Consider the following 18003-nt stretch of genomic DNA (forward strand, 5'->3'; position numbering starts at 1 on the left):
GCACTTACTAAATGAATGTGCCTTTCCTCTACTTCACAATGCCACCCGGGACACCCTCTGCCAACTTCACAATGTCACTCCAGGCATAGTCTTGGCTACTTCACAATGTCACTTTCAAAGGGCCCCCCTGCGCAGAAATGGGCGCCTCGTGGTGACCCCGGGAATCGAGTGAGTCTCTTTTCAGGCCCATCAGAACCATTGTCCAGGGGGTGGCTCTAGCCAATAAAAGAGACAAGGAAACTCCAAAGTCCTGAGCTGCTGCTGCTGCTGCAGCCCATGGCTTAGGGTTCAACAACCTGGGCCGGCCCAGATTTGAGGCACTTATCCCTTAGCTTAGGGGGGTGCTAAGGGACTCCTGGAGACACACACACACACACACACACACACACACACACACACACACACACACACACACACACCCAGCAGGGTTGGGACAGGGAGGAGCTGGCCTAGACATGCGCCTACGCTGCAGAGGAGTCGCTGACCCCGGAGGCAGAGCTAAGCAGGGGGTCGTTGTGAACTGATCGCCTGCAAGCCAAGATTGGGGAGTCGAGGGCAGAAAGAAAGTGGCCCGCGAGCTCCCCGCCGCGTCGCCAGGAACTTTCCCCGTCCGGCCCACTGTGTGTGCTGGAGGGTCAGGAAGGACCCGCCTTTCCCAGCCCGGAGCCTGGCAGGGCGAAGGTTGCGTCCTCTTCCTTGCAAGCGCCGGACCCGCTGGGCTCATGAAAGAGGCCAGTTAGGGGCGCTCCAAGCACCGAGACGAGGCGCCCGCTGCCCCCCGAGAACCGAACTCGCAGCAGCCGCTGTCCCCGGAGAGGCGGAGGAGGTCGGGGCCGCAGAGCCATGTCCCGCGACCACCGGGACGGGCTCCCCGGGCCGGGCCGGGTGCTGCTGCTGCTGCTGCTGCTGTCGCTGGCCGCTGCCGTGCCGCCGAGCCTGGCAGGTGAGTGGGGCTTGCTCCGGGGTTGGGGGGCAGCCCTGGAGAGCCCCCCAAGTGTCGGGCCAACTTTCCTGCAGTCGGGGGAGTGTGTTTTGGGGCTCAGGGGCGCCGAGGCCGGCGCGTTCTCAGGGTGCGCCAACCGCAGCTGGTGGTGGCTTTTGGCGTGGCACGTCCCGCAATTTTCTTTTTGGACACGAGTTGGGTTTCTTTGCTGTTTTTACGTTTTATCCTATGAAGTCGGGGTAGAAGTTCAAGTTTTAGACCGTGCGCTCAGAGCTCCCCACTTACTCCCCAAGAGTGAACATTTGGGTGGGTGGGAACCATTTTGGCTGGCAGGCTTGGCAGACAGATCTGGCTCGACTCGACTCTGGGCTTGCTGGTCTCCAAAGAGGCTGCCAGAGGACAGGACGGCTAAATATATTCCTGCACCTCATTCACACACAGGTGGGAGCCCGCCAGGCCTGCTGCCCTTTGGTTTCTTTCTGCATGCTCAGTGATGGGGCTTGAAATGGCAAAACGGAGAATGAATGGGGTGGGGTCAGCTCTGGATGCTTGCAGGAGTGTGTGGAAGGATTTTGTTTTTTGCATGTTATGCTCAGGACCCTAACTAGAATGATTATTATTCCCATTCCCCGGAGGAGCAAATCTGAGGTGGAGAATTTCTGTGAGCATAAGCAAAGGTGGAGCTAAAATACCCAGGGGAGTTGACTTAACCACGCCCTAGCTCCCCTCCTAGACACTGAATGAATGACCCTGTGAGACACTGAGCCTGAGACAACTGTGAGAGAGGCCTTTCATCTGTCTGCACCTTTGCCTCCAAACCAAACTCAGAACACACTCGCAGGTGTCACTTGTATTCGGATGACTCAGACCAAAGGCTTCAAAGAGCAACATTGAGAGGATTAAATTTGCTTCATTTCATAATCTCTTTTCTGAGCTGACCTTATGCAAGAGGGCTGCCTCCAGGAGATCATCCCTGCCCCCCACACCCCCCCCTCCCCGCAATGTCAGATGTGGGCACCGGTTTTTGTAACTACATCCACAAGTTGTGGCTGCAGTGGTCAGATTTCAAGACTTTGCTTTTGAAAGCTTCCCATTTACCACTCTCAAATCTTGCCTTTGAACTCCTTCTTTTAATTCCTTTACTCTGGCATGTGCCACTGGTGATTCATGCCTGAATGTAGTTTGATGAACACCAAAGGCAGGCTGGCATCGAAGTGTCTGGGCAACTGGATCCCTCCCACCTGGGGCTCCTGACTCCACTGTCCTGCATGTTGCATGTTCTGGGTCATGCTTGGATGGTAGCTTTGGTGTCACCTTCCTACCTAGGAAAACTGTTCTTCACGCACATCTGGGAGATGCTAGATAGTAGCCGAAACTTGGAAATGAATGACTCTTGTGGACACCCAAATAGGTGTCCTCTGCTATTCTCCTGGAAACTATGTAGATGGAGAGGTGAGCTCAGTTGTGAGACAATTTGGAGACTTGTTCTGGAAGATGGGGCATTGGGCATTTAAGAAAACATCACCTGGCAGAAAACTGCTTCTTAACCAACATACCCAAAACAGTAAAGCCCCCCCCACCCAAGGCAAAGAGAGGGTATTTGTGAGTCTTCCTGTGGTGCTTGCCCAGCAAGCAAGAGAGATGGAACGTGGCATTGAGGGGCAGCTGGTAAGGCCCACGCTGAGTGTTTCTGACAGATGGGATCACTTTTCTTTGTCCCACCCACACAACCTTGTTCTCTCTCCAGCATGGCTTTTTGCTTTCATTTTACCTTTCCACTAAACTGTCAACAACATGTGCACAGTGAAGGTTTTTGACACCTCTTTTCCTTTATTTTCTCTGTCCCACTCAATACTCTAAATCTGGCATACACACACACACACACACACACACACACACACAATCACACACTTACATGCTCACTCACTCACTCACTCATGCATGCACACAGTTACATTTTAATCCCAAGATACTCATTAAGGTGGCTTAAGCCTTTGGTAACTGGTTCCAGATTTCACCCCTGACCCTTCAGGATTCAATTCCCAAAACCCACTATCCAACCCCTCCCTCACTTTAGCGTTCCAGGTTAAACACAAGAAAGCCAATTCACTTTGGAAAAAACTTAAGGTTATTCATTCAAAGACCAAGGGTTAATTTTTTAGCAGGCTGGTCATTTGTTCACATTCCTCAGGCTTGTTTTCACTGTAACCAAAATACATGAAATAGAGAACATTAGGTGTTCTCTGGCTGGGGGCTTTATCTGTTTCCAAGTAGGACTGAACATGTCATTGGTCCTATGGGTGCCTGCATTGGACAGCACATGCCTGACACAGCTGGCTCTGACTTGACAATGTCTTTCCACACTTCAATGGCTCCCCAGAGGCAGCCTAAGATGAGTAGATCCCATCTCCAAACAAGCTGGCCTCTTTATGTGGGGTAGAGTTTACCATCCTGAGTCATTTGTTCTCCTTAAAGTAAATTAGCAGACCTGTGGTGGAGCCAATCTCAGTTAATACTTTAACTCTGAAGCTGTTGTCATTTCCAACCCACACGAGAAACTTGCTTTATCGTTCTTGGAAATACCATAGAGATGGTAAGGAATTCCAGACACAGAAACTGAGAGCTTGTGTTTGACTCCTGCTCCAAAACTTGCTTATAATAAGTGTGGTCTTTGGTCAGCTACCTCCCCTTTCTGCCTCAATGTCTCCTCTGTAGCATGGTTATTATAAGAGTATCTATAATACAGATATTGGGAAACAGTAGCCACTATACAATGGGGTAGAGGCTCTGTGGTTAGGTGGCTATTATTATTGGCCATTAGTACCCCGCCAGGAGGTGGGGGTCTCTTGATAAGGTAACCAGGGTTGCAAATAATCCTCTCTGTGCTTTGAATTAGTAACTTGTTAATAAAGTTTTCACCTTCATGATCCAACATATCAGGAATTTGGGGTTCACTTCAGCATATGAAGTAGATGTTTTAGGAAACAATGAACCATATTCTGGGTCACTTTCCCCAAAGAGAACCATATTCTGCATCATTTTCCCCACTTTTCCCCATGTGGCTGAAATCACCCAGTCTATTTTGTTCTCTGTAAAACACTCTTAACCAAACCTGCTTTAGAATCTTTCAATTCTTCTTTATTGGGCTTATCTGTCTTTTTGCCTCTCGCCTCCACTATCTTGGTATTTCAGATCCAAAGCAATGAGTCAGTGTTGTCTGAAAATCCAAATCTTTTCTTGTGTTTTCCGTACATTGCTTGCAAGAACTCATACAGGTCCTTCATGCTCACAAGAATCAGAGGTTCCTATGATAATCTGTCTGTTAAATGACATAAAGCAAAGTCAGTTATTATGTTTAGTGTTCCCCAAAGTGGGTGATTATGCTCCCCTCTGCAGTGGGGGTACTGGGGCTATGGGGGTGGCAGAGGATTGGGGTAGCTTTGAGTGAAAATGGGGTGTACTTTCTTTACTTTATTAAAAAGAAATAGGTTTCCAGGAAGGCGCTGAGTAATTAATTTTTCTGGAAAGGGAGTGATAGGCCAAATAGATTTGGGAACCTCTGAATTACAAGGAAAATATTTTAGCATTCCCAGACTCAAAAACCACCTACAGGGCCCGGACAGATGGCACAGCGGCGTTTGCCTTGCAAGCAGCCGATCCAGGACCAAAGGTGGTTGGTTCAAATCCCGGTGTCCCATATGGTCCCCCGTGCCTGCCAGGAGCTATTTCTGAGCAGACAGTCAGGAGTAACCCCTGAGCACCGCCGGGTGTGACCCAAAAACTAAAAAAAAAAAAAACCTACAAAATCATACTAAGTGGCACAGAAACCTAAACACACACACACACACACACGCACACACACACTCCTGTTAGATAAATACACAGTGTATGGAATAGCTCCAGAAAGGATGGGCCTGTTACGGAGCCTCACTCATGCTCAGATCACCACTGAGTCAAGCTTGGCTGCCAAGCACCTATACTGTGGAATCACAACTGCTGCAAACTCACCTCTCTAAGCCCCACACTGCTGGGGTGTGTCATTGATATTTATTCAAAATAGGCCACTTGCAAGTAAGGGCTTTACCCCCTCTGCTATCTCTTTAACCCTCCTCAATTTCTTTCCATTGGTGAAAATTGCTATTATTGTATGTCTTTTTGTTTTGTTTTGTTTTGTTTTGTTTGGGGGCCATTCCAATGATCGTCAGAGGTTACACCTGGCTATGCACTCAGAAATAGCTCCTGGCTTGGGGGACCATATGGGATGCCAGGGGGTTGAACCATTGTCTATCCTAGGTTAGCGCATGCTAGGCAAATGCCCTAACTCTTGCACCACCACTTCGGCTCCTAATATAGGTCTTTTGTAAGAATAAAATGCCATCCTTTTTTTTTGCAAACCTGGCCATGCTTAAGGTTTACTTCCTGCCTCTGTGCTCAGGTAGCACTCCTAACAGGGATGCTGAGAATCAAGCTCAGGTTGGTTATGTATAGGCAAGAGTCCTATCTACTGTATTATCTTCCTGTAGCCAGCATCAATAAAACTAAAAGCTGGAAGTAGGGAAGTAGCTCAATGGGGTAGAGGCTCTGTGATTAGGTGGCTATTATTATTGTGTTTTGCATGTAGGAGACTTGGGCTCAATCCCAGTCTCTCAACCACTGCTAGATGTAGCTCAACCCCAGAGCCAGGGAACACGTAGGCAAGATAAGTTCTGGAAGAATTTCTGAAAGACATATCTAGTTATTACTATTATTAAACTTTATTTTCTAATCCTTCTAAAAATGTGAATTTCATTAGATTTTTTTATATATTTTTAAAAATAAATTGAATCATTGTGATACAAAATTGTTCATGACTGAATTTCATAGACAATGTTCAAGCACCCATCCCCTTCATCCATGACTACTTCCTCCCACCAATGTCCCCAGTGTTCCTCTCGTCCCTTAAGCCAATATCTAAGGCAGACACAGTTTTTAGGCCAGGGGTCTCAAACTTGTGGCCCTCGGGCCATTTGCAGCCCTTTGTACAACATTTTGTGGCCCACAGCCAGCCTTCAGATATCGCAGTATTCGCGATTATTCGCTTACAGAATAATCGCAATAAAAATCGCATTAGTAAGGAAAAAATTGCATTAAACATTCGCATACCCCGAGCAGTTTCATTTGGGGTATGCAAATGTCTAATGCGATTTTTTGCGATTTTTTTTCTTACTAATGTGATTTTTTTATTGTGAATATTCGGTAAGCGAATAATCGCGAATAGTTTGCGCCTAGCGCAGATGTAATTTCCACTGCTCCTGCCCGCTGTCCCTTGCATTATCAGAGGCCTAAGGGAGAGAAAGGAGAGAAGGGAGAGAAGTTTATTACAAAATTAGATTTTGTCATACCTTCATCATGACTTCATCAAAGCCTGCAGTGAGAGAAGATTGATGACGAGCACAGACAATTTCAGGAAAAGAGAGATGCAGTATTTCTTTGTTGAGCACCACATGTCTTATTTGCTCAGAGAAAGTTACAGTGCACAAGGAATACAACTTGAAACGCCATTATTCAACTAGACATGCTGAGGAATGTGCAAAATATCAAGGAAATGAGAGAGCCAAGCGGGTTGCCAGTCTTAAAGCATGTCTTATGAGGCAACAAGATTTCCTCAAGAAAGCAACCAAAGAGAATGTTACATCAGTCGAAGCTAGTTACATGGTTAGTGAGATGATTGCTAAGGCAATCATCCTTCACAGAAGGAGAGTTTGTTTAAAAAAAAAATGCATGTTACAGGCTGCAAGTATTATCTGTCTGGAAAAGAAAGGTCAGTTTAGCAAAATCAGCCTTTCTGCCAACACTGTGGCAGAGCGCATTTCTGACATGTCAAGTAACATTTATCATCAACTGTGTGAGAAAGCCAAATGTTTTGATGCATGCTCAGTTGCTCTTGACGAGGGCACAGATATAACAGACACTGCACAGCTCACAATTTATGTCCGTGGTGTTGATTGCAATTTTGAATTGACAGAGGAGCTGCTCACAATAATTCCAATGCATGGCCAGACCACCGCTAATGAGATATTTCGGCATCTGTGTGATACCATTGAGAATGCAGGTTTGCCATGGAAGAGGTTTGTTGGAATAATAACTGATGGAGCGCCATTGACGACAGGGAGGAAAAATGGACTGGTGGCACTTGAAGAGGAGGGTGTAGAGAAGGCCATTGCTCTACACTGCATTATCCATCAGCAGGCCCTTTGCAGTAAATGCCTGCCGTGTGACAATGTGATGTCTGTTGTGAAATGCATCAACCAAATCAGATCCAGGAGCTTAAAGCACAGGAGGTTCTGTGCTTTTTTTAGAGGAAGTGGAGTCAGAATATGGAGATGTGCTTTATTTCACTGAGGTACGTTGGCTCAGAAGGGGAAATGTCCTGAAAAGATTTTTTGAGTTGAGAGAAGAAGTGAAAGCCTTCATGGAGAAGGATGGGAATGCTGTTTCTGAGTTGAGTGATCACAAATGGCTCATGGACTTAGCTTTTCTTGTTGACATCACACATAAGCTGAATATACTAAACAAAATGTTACAAGGCCCAGGGCAGCTTATCAGTGCTGCCTATAACAACGTGAGAGCATTCTCCACAAAACTTGTGTTATGGAAATCCCAGCTCTCTCAGAGAAACCTTTGCCATTTCCCAGCATGCAAGGAACTTGTGGATGCAGGCATACCATTCAGTGGTGAGAAATATGTTGATGCTATTTTTAAGCTAGAGAAGAAATTTGATCACAGATTTGAACACTTTTAAAAGCACAGAACCACTTTCCAAATTTTGTGGACCCCTTTTCCTTTGATGTGCAAGATGCCCCTCCTGTGCTTCAAATGGAACTCATTGACCTGCAATGCAACTCTGATCTCAAAGCCAAGTTCAGGGAGATTAGTGGAAAAGCAGACATGCATGGGCAATTTTTGAGAGAATTGCCCCCCAGCTTCCCTGAGCTTTCCCAAATGTTCAAGTGCACCATGTGCCTCTTTGGGAGCACATATTTGTGTGAAAAGTTATTCTCCACATTGAACTTCAATGAGTCAAAGTACAGGTCTAGACTTAATGATGATCATCTTCAAGCCATACTGAGGGTCTCAACTGCTTCCTCTCTAAAGCCAAATGTGGTTCAGATTTGTGAGAAGAAGCGCTGTCAAGTCTCTGGCAGCAAGGAATAGGCAAAAGATGCCATGTTCAGAGAACTGTTCATGGTCTTCACTCAATGTTCTATTCATATTCAGAAGAAATTATTAAAACTGTTAATAATGACGTTTGAGGACATTTTTTTTTTTGTAAAATCCCTTATGCGGCCCTGCCTCACCCTGACTTTGCCTCCTGCGTTTTTCAGGTAAATTGAGTTTGAGACCCTTGTTTTAGGCACTATGGCTTGCAGTAAATACTATTACAAAAAGAGTATCATGCATATCACTTTACTCTTTAGCACACAGTTCTCCACCAGAGTAATCGCTTCCCACTATCATTATTATAGTAGTTCCAAGAAAGATACATAATTTTTAATGATGAACGATCTTTTGAAAGATCCTATCTTTCTCCAGAAGAAAACGTAAAAGAATTTGCCTTCTTTCAATTGAGATAGAACATATTAAAAATATTTTGACTGATTTAGTTTTCATAATATATAAACTGTGTCATGTGAACTTCATAACTTCCTTATAAAATGCAGAACAGATTTTAATCTTCATACTTCTTTAGGCATTATTTTCACTTCTGCTACCTGTTTTGCTTATGTTGGTGGATCCAAAATTAGAAATGTCAACCACTGAGATAGAAAGAAACAAAGCAGTGTCAATAATAAATGTCAATGGTTTTTTTTTTAACATTTTTGTTTAATATGTGTAATGTTAAAAATTAATTTTAGGGGGCCAGAGAAATAGCACAGCAGCAGGGTTTCTGCCTTGTACACGGCCGACCTGGGACAAACCTGAGTTCTGTTCCCAGCTCAGAGCTTATGGTCCTTGGAGCTTGCCAGGAGCGATTTCTGAGCGCAGAGCCAGGAGTAACTCTTGAGCGCTGCTAGGTGTGGCCCAAAACAAAGAAACAAACAAAAGTAATTTTAGAACTAAATAGAGAGATAATATACGGGTTAAGGTTCTTGCTGGCATGACCCTGGTTTGATCTCTAGCACCACATACATGCCTGAGTAGGAGTGATCCCAGATCCCAGAGCCAGAAATAAACCCTGAGCACCTCTGAGTGTGACCCCCAAACCAAACATAAATTTCAGTTGCTCCTACTGCTACAAAAATGTGACCAAGAAATAGATTAGCACTTGTGAGATTAGAGGAAAAACAAACTTTATTTAACACATGTGAGCTATCGCCACAAAACGGTGGAGGCATGAATTCAGTTCATAAAGAATTTATATAGACTAGATGCAGGATACATTGATTCTATGGAAATATTTCTCACTAAACATATAATGGTTGCTGACATTATTGCTGACACATAAATAATTGGTACAACCAATGATGAATACAACATATTTTAAGTTTCATTTATACATCTACTAATTGTTTCTGATCCAGGTCACTTCTTACTTAAGCAACCTGATGGCTATTGTTCTCCCATCTTGTACTGGTCACAATTTTGTGATTCATTCATTTCTGCCCAACTCCTAGAATGGGACAGCCAGAGGTTCTGCCTTTTATTTCCTGCTTCTGCTCTAAATTTTTCAGTTCACATACCATTAATATTAAAGAAATCTTTAGGAAATTGGGCTCTAAGGTGTGGCTATAAAATGAAATAACAGTTGCTCATTAGTTTCTCTGTACTTCTGCAATTTGCCCAATGTGTATTTTAAAAGAAGAAACTAATAGAGGTAGTGAAATTATGAGGAAACTTTAGTCTAAACTTGAAACAGTTTCTGTACAAACAACAAATAGCCTATTACAACCTTTTAAGAGAAAATTGTGAACATCTTTTAATTAACGGGAGAAGCTTGCTCTGAAGTTTGTAATGTTGGCTTACAAGCTCAAATACAATTCTTTTTTTTTTTTTCTTTTTCTTTTGGCTCCCCGTCAGGGAATTGAACTCCGCTCTCCCGTGTGACAGGAGGGGAAACTCACCACTATACAAACAAGGATCAAATACAATTCTAACAGGTTATTCTGAGTTATTCAAACTAGCATTTGAATATGTCAGAATTCTAATTTACAAATCAAAAGCTAATCTTTAATAGATGTAATGAAATCTATCTCCAAGTTACCTTCCCTCTTTTGGGGGGATTTAGGTCATATAGTCAGGGGAGCATTATGTAATGCTTGAGAAATTGGATGAATGAAATATTAAATGGGACCCCAGATTCTCATGGAGCTTATAATTTATTGGACTAAATATTACATATAACTTAAGAGTGATTGGGGTCAGAGCAATAGCACAGTGGTAGGGCATTTGCCTTACACACATCTGACCCAGGACTGACCTGGGTTCGATCCCCAGAATCCCATATGGTCCCCTAAGACAGGAGTGATTTCTGAGTGCTTTGCCAGGAGTAACCCCTGAGTTGGCCCAAAAACCACTAAATAATAAATAAATATATAAATAAATACAGTGATGAAGTATGAGATAGGACAGACTTACAATGGGGTAAAGTTGACTTTATGTGCTAGGACTTTAATTCTGATTTAAGTTAGCAGATAAGATCTGTACATTTTTCTGTTTGTTTTTGGGTCACACTCAGCAGTGCTCAGGGTTACTCCTGGCTCTATGCTCAGAAAGCACTCCTGGCAGGCTCAGGAAACCATATGGGATGCAGGGATTTGAACCACTATCCTTCTGCATGCAAGGCAAACGCCCTACCTCCATGCTCCGGCCCCAAGATCTGTACATTTTAAGGGGATGAGGAAAGAGATGGTTCTAGATTCAATCAAATCTTTAACATTTCTCAGCATTAGTATTGCTTCTTTGGAACTGTTTTTTTTTTCTTTGATATTATTCCTGCCATCCTAATCTAACAAACACACAACTCCCCATCCTTATGTCCTTTCACTTGACCTCGAGTCTGATTTCAGGTAGGGGTACCCCAAAACACCATCCCAGTCACACTGTTTACATCCCTTGCTTTTAGCCTTAAAGTTTATTTGAGCTCTAACCACAACCAGTTTAGCACTGGAGCCAATCCATAAATAGGGATTTAAGATTTTTATATGACAGTCTTTAACTTCTGAGAAATAGGAACAGGGACACAAATCCCTTTCAGTCTCTGAAATGGGTTTTTCAAGGTTTATTCCTCATACTTCGAATTTCCTCCTTCCCTGTGTCTCTCCTACTCCCTGGGAGCATGTCCCCAAAATATTTCCTTTCAGTAAGAGTTTTAAATTCTGATTCCTACTGGAAGAGACCAGGAACTCCTACTTGAATGGTTGTTGCCTGGAGATTGTTTAGTTATGAAGTAGTCATATTTTTAGTGACTTTGAAAGGCTGAAATCCAGGCATTAATAAACAGAGTCCTTTCAAAAAAGGAAAGTGCAATGCCAATGTATATACTGAGAGACAGAGAGAGCAAGAGAGAGAGAGAGAGTGCAAGAGAGAGAGGAGAGGGAGAAAAAGTAAGAGAGAGAGCAAGAGAGAGATAGAGAGCAAGAGAGAGAGGAGGGAGAGAGGAGAGAAAGAGAGAAAGAGTGAGAAAGAGAGCAAGAGAGAGAGAGGAGAGAGAAGAGAGAGAAAGAGATTCATGAGACTATTCTTAGTTGGTATAACAGGAAAAGACCAGCCAAGCTCAGAATCACAACTATAGGTCAAATGCAATCATAGTCTTTTAAACATTTCCCTCATTTGTTCTGCTCTTCTTGCTCTTGTTTCTTTTTTTCTACAACTGACTTAATAGATTAGGCAAAAATTGTCTTGCTTGGGTTAAAGCCCACTTATTCTACAGAAACAAGGTATTAAGAAAATTAGGTTTTTCCTAATTTTATATATTCAACATTACACCCATCACCAATGTATCCACCCACTTATAACTATTTTTAAAATTCTTCCTAAGAGAGGGATAGGTCATTTTTTGTTTGTTTTTGTTGTTGTTTACTGTAAACAGCAAAGACAGCAAACATTAGAATATCTGAGTTAGGGGCTGGAGCAATATCACAACAGGTAGGGTGTTTGCCTTGCATGGGGCTGACCCGGGTTTGATTCCCAGCATCCCATAAGATCCCCCCAACCCCTCCAGGAGTGATTCCTGAGTGCAGAGCCAGGAGTAACCCCTGAGTGTGGCTGGGTGAAGTCCCAAAACAAATAAACAACAACAAATCTGAGTGAATAAAATAATTTGAGTGTTTGAATCTTAAAGAGAAATATATAAATGATGGGGTTTCTTCCTTTTTTATAAAGGAACATTCAATTTAGTCAAAATATTTATGAAATGTTAGTTTCAAGACTATTGTTATTTAAATAGGCTCAAACCTAATTTTTCTTTTCACAAAATTAATATATGGCATTGCCCCCTTGAATCATTATCTTATCTGAACTTGAAGTCAGAAAGACTGTAGTCTAGCCTAAATCCTGTGAATGTTCTGACCAATATTACTTTTATTTAATTAGTCAAACTCGACTTATCACAGATACATTCTTTCCAGGTTAGAGGCCAGTCTTCTCCACAGAGTTCTTTTTTTGTTTTGGGTTTTGGTTTTGGTTTTTGGGCCACACCCAGTGATACTCAAGGGTTACTCCTAGTTATGTGCTCAGAAATTGCTCCTGGCTTGGGGGATCATATGGGATGTTGGGGATCGAACCAGGGTCCATCCTAAATTAGCACATGCAAGGCAAAAGCCCTACTACTTGCGCCACTGCTCCAGCCCCTCCACAGAGTTCTTATAGAGCCGGGGAAGATTAGAAAGCATTAAGGAGGGCCCGGAGAGATAGCACAGTGGTGTTTGTCTTGCAAGCAGCCGATCCAGGACCTAAGGTGGTTGGTTCGAATCCTGGTGTCCCATATGGTCCCCTGTGCCTGCCAGGAGCTATTTCTGAGCAGACAGCCAGGAGTAACCCCTGAGCACCACCAGGTGTGGCCCAAAAATAAAAACAAACAAACAAACAAAAAAGAAAGCATTAAGGAATGGAGGATAAAAATTTGGAGTGGAGCAAGAAACTCAAGTTTTGGTTCAGTTCTTAAGGCACACACTAGATCTTGTTGTAACTACTTTAGCTCAAATTCTCTTGAGGGGAAGATTTGTCTCAAGTATGAGGTATGTCATTGTCCAAAATAGCACAAATTTGCATAAGTTCATTTATGGTATGGTTATTAATTTTGTTTAAAGTGAAGAGAAAACAATGCTATTATGTGTGAAGATAGAGACATGGTCAAGTCTTGAGAAGAGACTGCTAGTTTGTGAGATGAGGGGAGAAGAATGTAGCGTTCTGATGAGAGGTGCTTTGGAGAAGGGGTCAAAGCTAAAACCATGCTCTGTGGCTAGAAATGAAAGAAAAGAGCCTGACAAGGCCATTCACCTTCCTCCTTTCTCTCACAGTTCCTATTTATGATCATCCTTTCCTCTCAACAATGTGTGACTGCTTTTAACTTAGTCAGCCAGGCTTTCTCAAGAAAAGAAGGTTCAAGAAAAACTGGGGAGAGGAATTTATTATATAAATAACAAGGCCAACCTTCAAAGAAAAAAATGGGTTCTGATTTTATACCAGCAGAGTTAGCATGATCTAAGAGTTTATACACATTTAATAGTTTTTTTTCTGGGAAATTCAAGCATGTTTATGAGATTAGACAGTGAGTATGCATTGCTGAGGAATATATTATGAATAGAAAATGGAGGAGAGGGGCCAGAGTGGAGGCGCAAGTGGTAGGACATTTGCCTTGCACATGCTAACCTAGGACTGACCGAAATTCAATACCCCGGTATATGGTCTCCCAAGCCAGGAACAATTTCTGAGCGCATAGCCAGGAGTAACCCCTGAGTGTCATCAGGTGTGACCCAAAAAGCAAAAAAAGAAAGAAAATGGAGGAGATATATAATCAGGGATGTAGGTTTGTTTTTTTGTTTTGTTTTGTTTTTTGTTTTTTGTTTTTTAGTTTTTGGGTTACAACTGGCGGCGCTCAGGGGTTACTCCTGGCTATCTGCTCAAAAATAGCTCCTGGCAGGCATGGAGGACCATATGGGACGCCGGGATTCAAACCAACCACCTTAGTTCCTGGGTCGGCTGCTTGCAAGGCAAATGCCGCTGTGTTATCTCTCCAGCCCCGGATGTAGATTTTTATTGTGATGAATAAAAAAAAGATGAAGATAAGTCCAGGTGTTTTCCATTTTGTAGTCTCCATTGACCAGTACTGTTCAGTCAACAGTCTGGGGCCTCATGAGTACAAAGGTATTTGTGAGTGGTTGCAGAGATGGTACAATAGGTATAGGCAGCACTTTCCTTGTGCCATCTGACCCAGGTTTCATTCCTGGCACAGTATATGGTCCCCTGAGTCCCACCAGGAGTGATCCCCGAGTTCAGAGTCAAGAGTAAGCCCTGATTGCCACCAGGAGTGACCCCTCCAAAAATAAAAACCCAAAGATAAAACCAAATGGAATGTATGAGGTTTTCTTAGTCCAGTCAGAACTTAGTCCAGTCCAAGATGATTGCCCCAAGGAAGGATCGTCACATTCTCCAAACTCCACATCTCTGACCAGTCTGCATTTGCTTTATTAATCTCAGTGAGTCCTAAATTTGGGGGGAGATGGAAAGGAGCACTTGCAAGAAGTTTCATTATTAGGTTACACAGCCAACTGGCCACATTACCAATTAAGCTTATGACAAAGACTTCTGTATCTATTGATGTTTATAAATATCACTAATTCCACTCTCCACTATTATGACGTATGGGGGCACACTTGGTTGGTATTCAGGGGCTCTTTCTGGAGTTGTACTCAGGAATTACTCCTGGTAATTCTCAGAAGACTATATGGGATGGCGAGGATCAAGCTCAAGTCTGCCATGTGCCAGGCAAATGCCCTACCTGCTGTACTATTTCTTCAGCTCTATAATCCTAACTTTCACTAAACTGATTTTCTAATAAGGATAATCTTTGTAGCTTATAATCAACCTATCATTCTTTCCCATTTGACTAATGTACCACAACATGCTTGTATTAAGTTTATACTTGGGGGAAACTGGGGAGATAGTACAGGGCTTATGGCACATATGCCCAACCCTGGTTCAATGTTTCAACACCACCTGGTGAGGCCCCTGGTGGTCCCTAGCACAGAAGGTCTTCAACAGCACCTGAGTCCTCAGGCCCTAGCATTCACATGAATGGTCCACTTGGTCAAGAATTTTCAGGAATAGCCCCCAGGCTATTAAGCACAATTGGAGGCCCCTTTCCTAATGCTTCTAGCATAGACCATCATTGAATCAAAACAAAAATTAGTCAATTTTGAATTCCAATAACAAATAACTTTATATTTCTTATTTTTTCTTTTTTTTTCTTTTTTTTTTCTTTTTTTTCTTTTTTTTGGTTTTTTGTTTTTGGGTCACACCTGACGGTGTTCAGTGGTTGCTCCTGGCTCTGCTCTCAGAAATCGCTCCTGGCAGACATGGGGGACCATAGGGGTTGCCAAGATTCGAACCACTGTTCATCCTGGATCCACTGCATGAAAGGCAAATGCCCTGTGGCTGTGCTATCTCTCCGGCCCATAACTCTTTTTTATTTCATCTGAACTTTTTAGAAGGGTTGCAAGTAAAACTCAGTTTGATCACATTTCTATTCATATACCCTCCACGATCTATTCTCCACCTGCTTCTGCAGCGAATGAGCCACCTCCATCTCCTAAGCCTCCATCTAAAACCAGAGAGTCATCAGCCTTCACACACTATGCAATACTCTAAGTGTAAATTTCTTTTTAGCACAAGAAATTGTATGATGGGTTCCTTTTAAAAATTTTTATTAAAGAACTATGAATCAATAATTGACAATTGGGCTTTATATATACAATGTATATTTATATATAAATATTTATATTTATATATACAATGTCCTAGCACAAATCCTACCTACCACCAGTGTCAACATCCCTTCAGCTGTGTTCCTAGGTTTCCTCTTCACTACCAACTCCAGTCTATCACCTTGGCAGACACCTAGTTAAGTTTGGTTGTTGTTTTTTAGATCTCAAGTTTTCGGTGTTGTTGACCTTGGGGTTTAGATATATAGCTATATTATTCCTCTACATCATTGTTGTACCTGAGGCCCATGATCCCTGTCTCAACCACCTTTGCTACTCATCCATATTTTCTTCAATCTCTTCCTTTCTCTGTCCTTCTAACCTATGCTCTGGGATCAATATCTGGACACCCCTTTTATACATTGTACAATGGTTTCTTTTTTTTTTTTTCTTTTTTTTTTTTTTTGGTTTTTGGTCCACATCTAGTGACGCTCAGGGGTTACTCCTGACTATGCACTCAGAAATCGCTTCTGGCTTGGGAGACCATATGGGACACCAGGGATCAAACTGAGGTCCATCCTGAGTCAGCTGCATGCAAGGAAAATGCCCTACTCCTGTGCTATGGCTCCAACCCCAATGTATATTGGTTTCTTAAAGGAAAAACAATGTACCTTGTCTGTTTTCTCTCTTTCTTTTTTATCTCTCATACACACACACACACACACACAACACACACACACACACACACACACACACACGAGATTCATAAGTATCTGTAATGGGCCAGGCTAAGAAAAGTGTCTGAAATCAGATATTATATGCCAGGAACAGGGGCAGACTTATATATACAAAGCAAAAAGACCTAAAAATAGTGTCCAGAGGCCAGAGAAATAGTATAGGAATTAAGGCCTTTGCCCTGCAGGCATCTAACCTCGATTTGACTTCTGACACCACCAGGAGTATTCCCTTAGCACAGAGTCTGGTGTAAACCCTGAAAACCTCCAGGTGTGGCCCACAAACCCAAAATTACAATTTAGGGTGTTCATGTAAGACACATTGGCAAATCATGGGGCCGGAGAGATAGCACAACGTTGTTTGCCTTGCAAGCAGCCGATCCAGGACCCAAGATCGTTGGTTTGAACCCTGGCGTCCCATATGGTCCCCGGTGCCTGCCGCGAGCTATTTCTGAGCAGATAGCCAGGAGTAACCCCTGAGCACCACCGGGTGTGGCCCAAAAACCAAAAAAAAAAAAAAAAAAAAAAGACATATTGGCAAATCTGACAAGCTATTTTCTGCTTCTGAGATTAACCTAAGGAATATATTAGGTCAAGGAAACAGTATATGCAATGTCAGAGGCTGGAGCAGCCCACAGCAGGTGAGAGAGAGTGGTATGTGATAACTTCTGTATCACAAAGGCCTGAAGTGGTGGTGAAACTGGACAGGTAGGCAGAAACTGGGTCAGGAAAGCGAAGCATGCAACTAAAGAACTTCTAGGAAATTGTTGCCTCTGAAGATGTTTGGTAAATAAATTAATTTTGCATTGTATTTGCTTAAGTTATTGTAATAATAGAGGTTTAAATATGATTTAGGCCTCAGATATACAGCAGTCTAACTCAGTATAGACCGTGGCTTCAAAAATGGGAGTCACTGATGAGTGGCTAAAGAAATTGTGGAATATACACACAAAGGAATATTATGATGCTGTCAGGAAAAACGAAGTCATAAAATTTGCCTATACATGGATGAACATGGAAACTATTATGCTGAGTGAAATGAGTCAGAGAGATAGATATAAAATAGTCTCACTCATCTGTGGAATTTAAGATAAAGAAAAAAATTTTATAATAATACTCAGACACAATAGAGATGAAGGCTGGAAAGATCAGCCCATGATATAAAGCTTAGCACAATGAGTGCAGTTAGAGAAATAACTACACCAGCAACTATCATGATAATGGTAGTGAGTGAGAGAAATAGTATGCCTGTATCAAAGACAGGCAGGAAATGGGGAAGGAAGGATATGGCGGGAGGGCATTGACTGGTGAAGGGGGTGTACTTTTACTGAAACCCAACTACAAACATGTTTGCAACCATGGCGCTTAAATAAAGATATTATTAAAAATAAAAAGGAAGTCATGATACCAAATAGGATTGAGTAAC

General features: G+C 42.7%; 1 protein-coding gene across 1 annotated transcript in view; it reads left to right on the plus strand.

Moving 5' to 3' along the window:
- Positions 1-680: 680 nt before the first annotated feature.
- Positions 681-18003, plus strand: part of PLBD1 (phospholipase B domain containing 1) — a 68970-nt gene continuing 51647 nt past the window's right edge. The window contains 1 exon segment of the mRNA XM_049783698.1: positions 681-943. Within this exon segment, the coding sequence (XP_049639655.1) occupies positions 844-943 (100 nt within the window). The 5' untranslated portion in view covers positions 681-843.

This window comes from Suncus etruscus, chromosome 11 (assembly GCF_024139225.1).
Source record: "Suncus etruscus isolate mSunEtr1 chromosome 11, mSunEtr1.pri.cur, whole genome shotgun sequence".
Lineage (NCBI taxonomy): Eukaryota > Metazoa > Chordata > Mammalia > Eulipotyphla > Soricidae > Suncus > Suncus etruscus.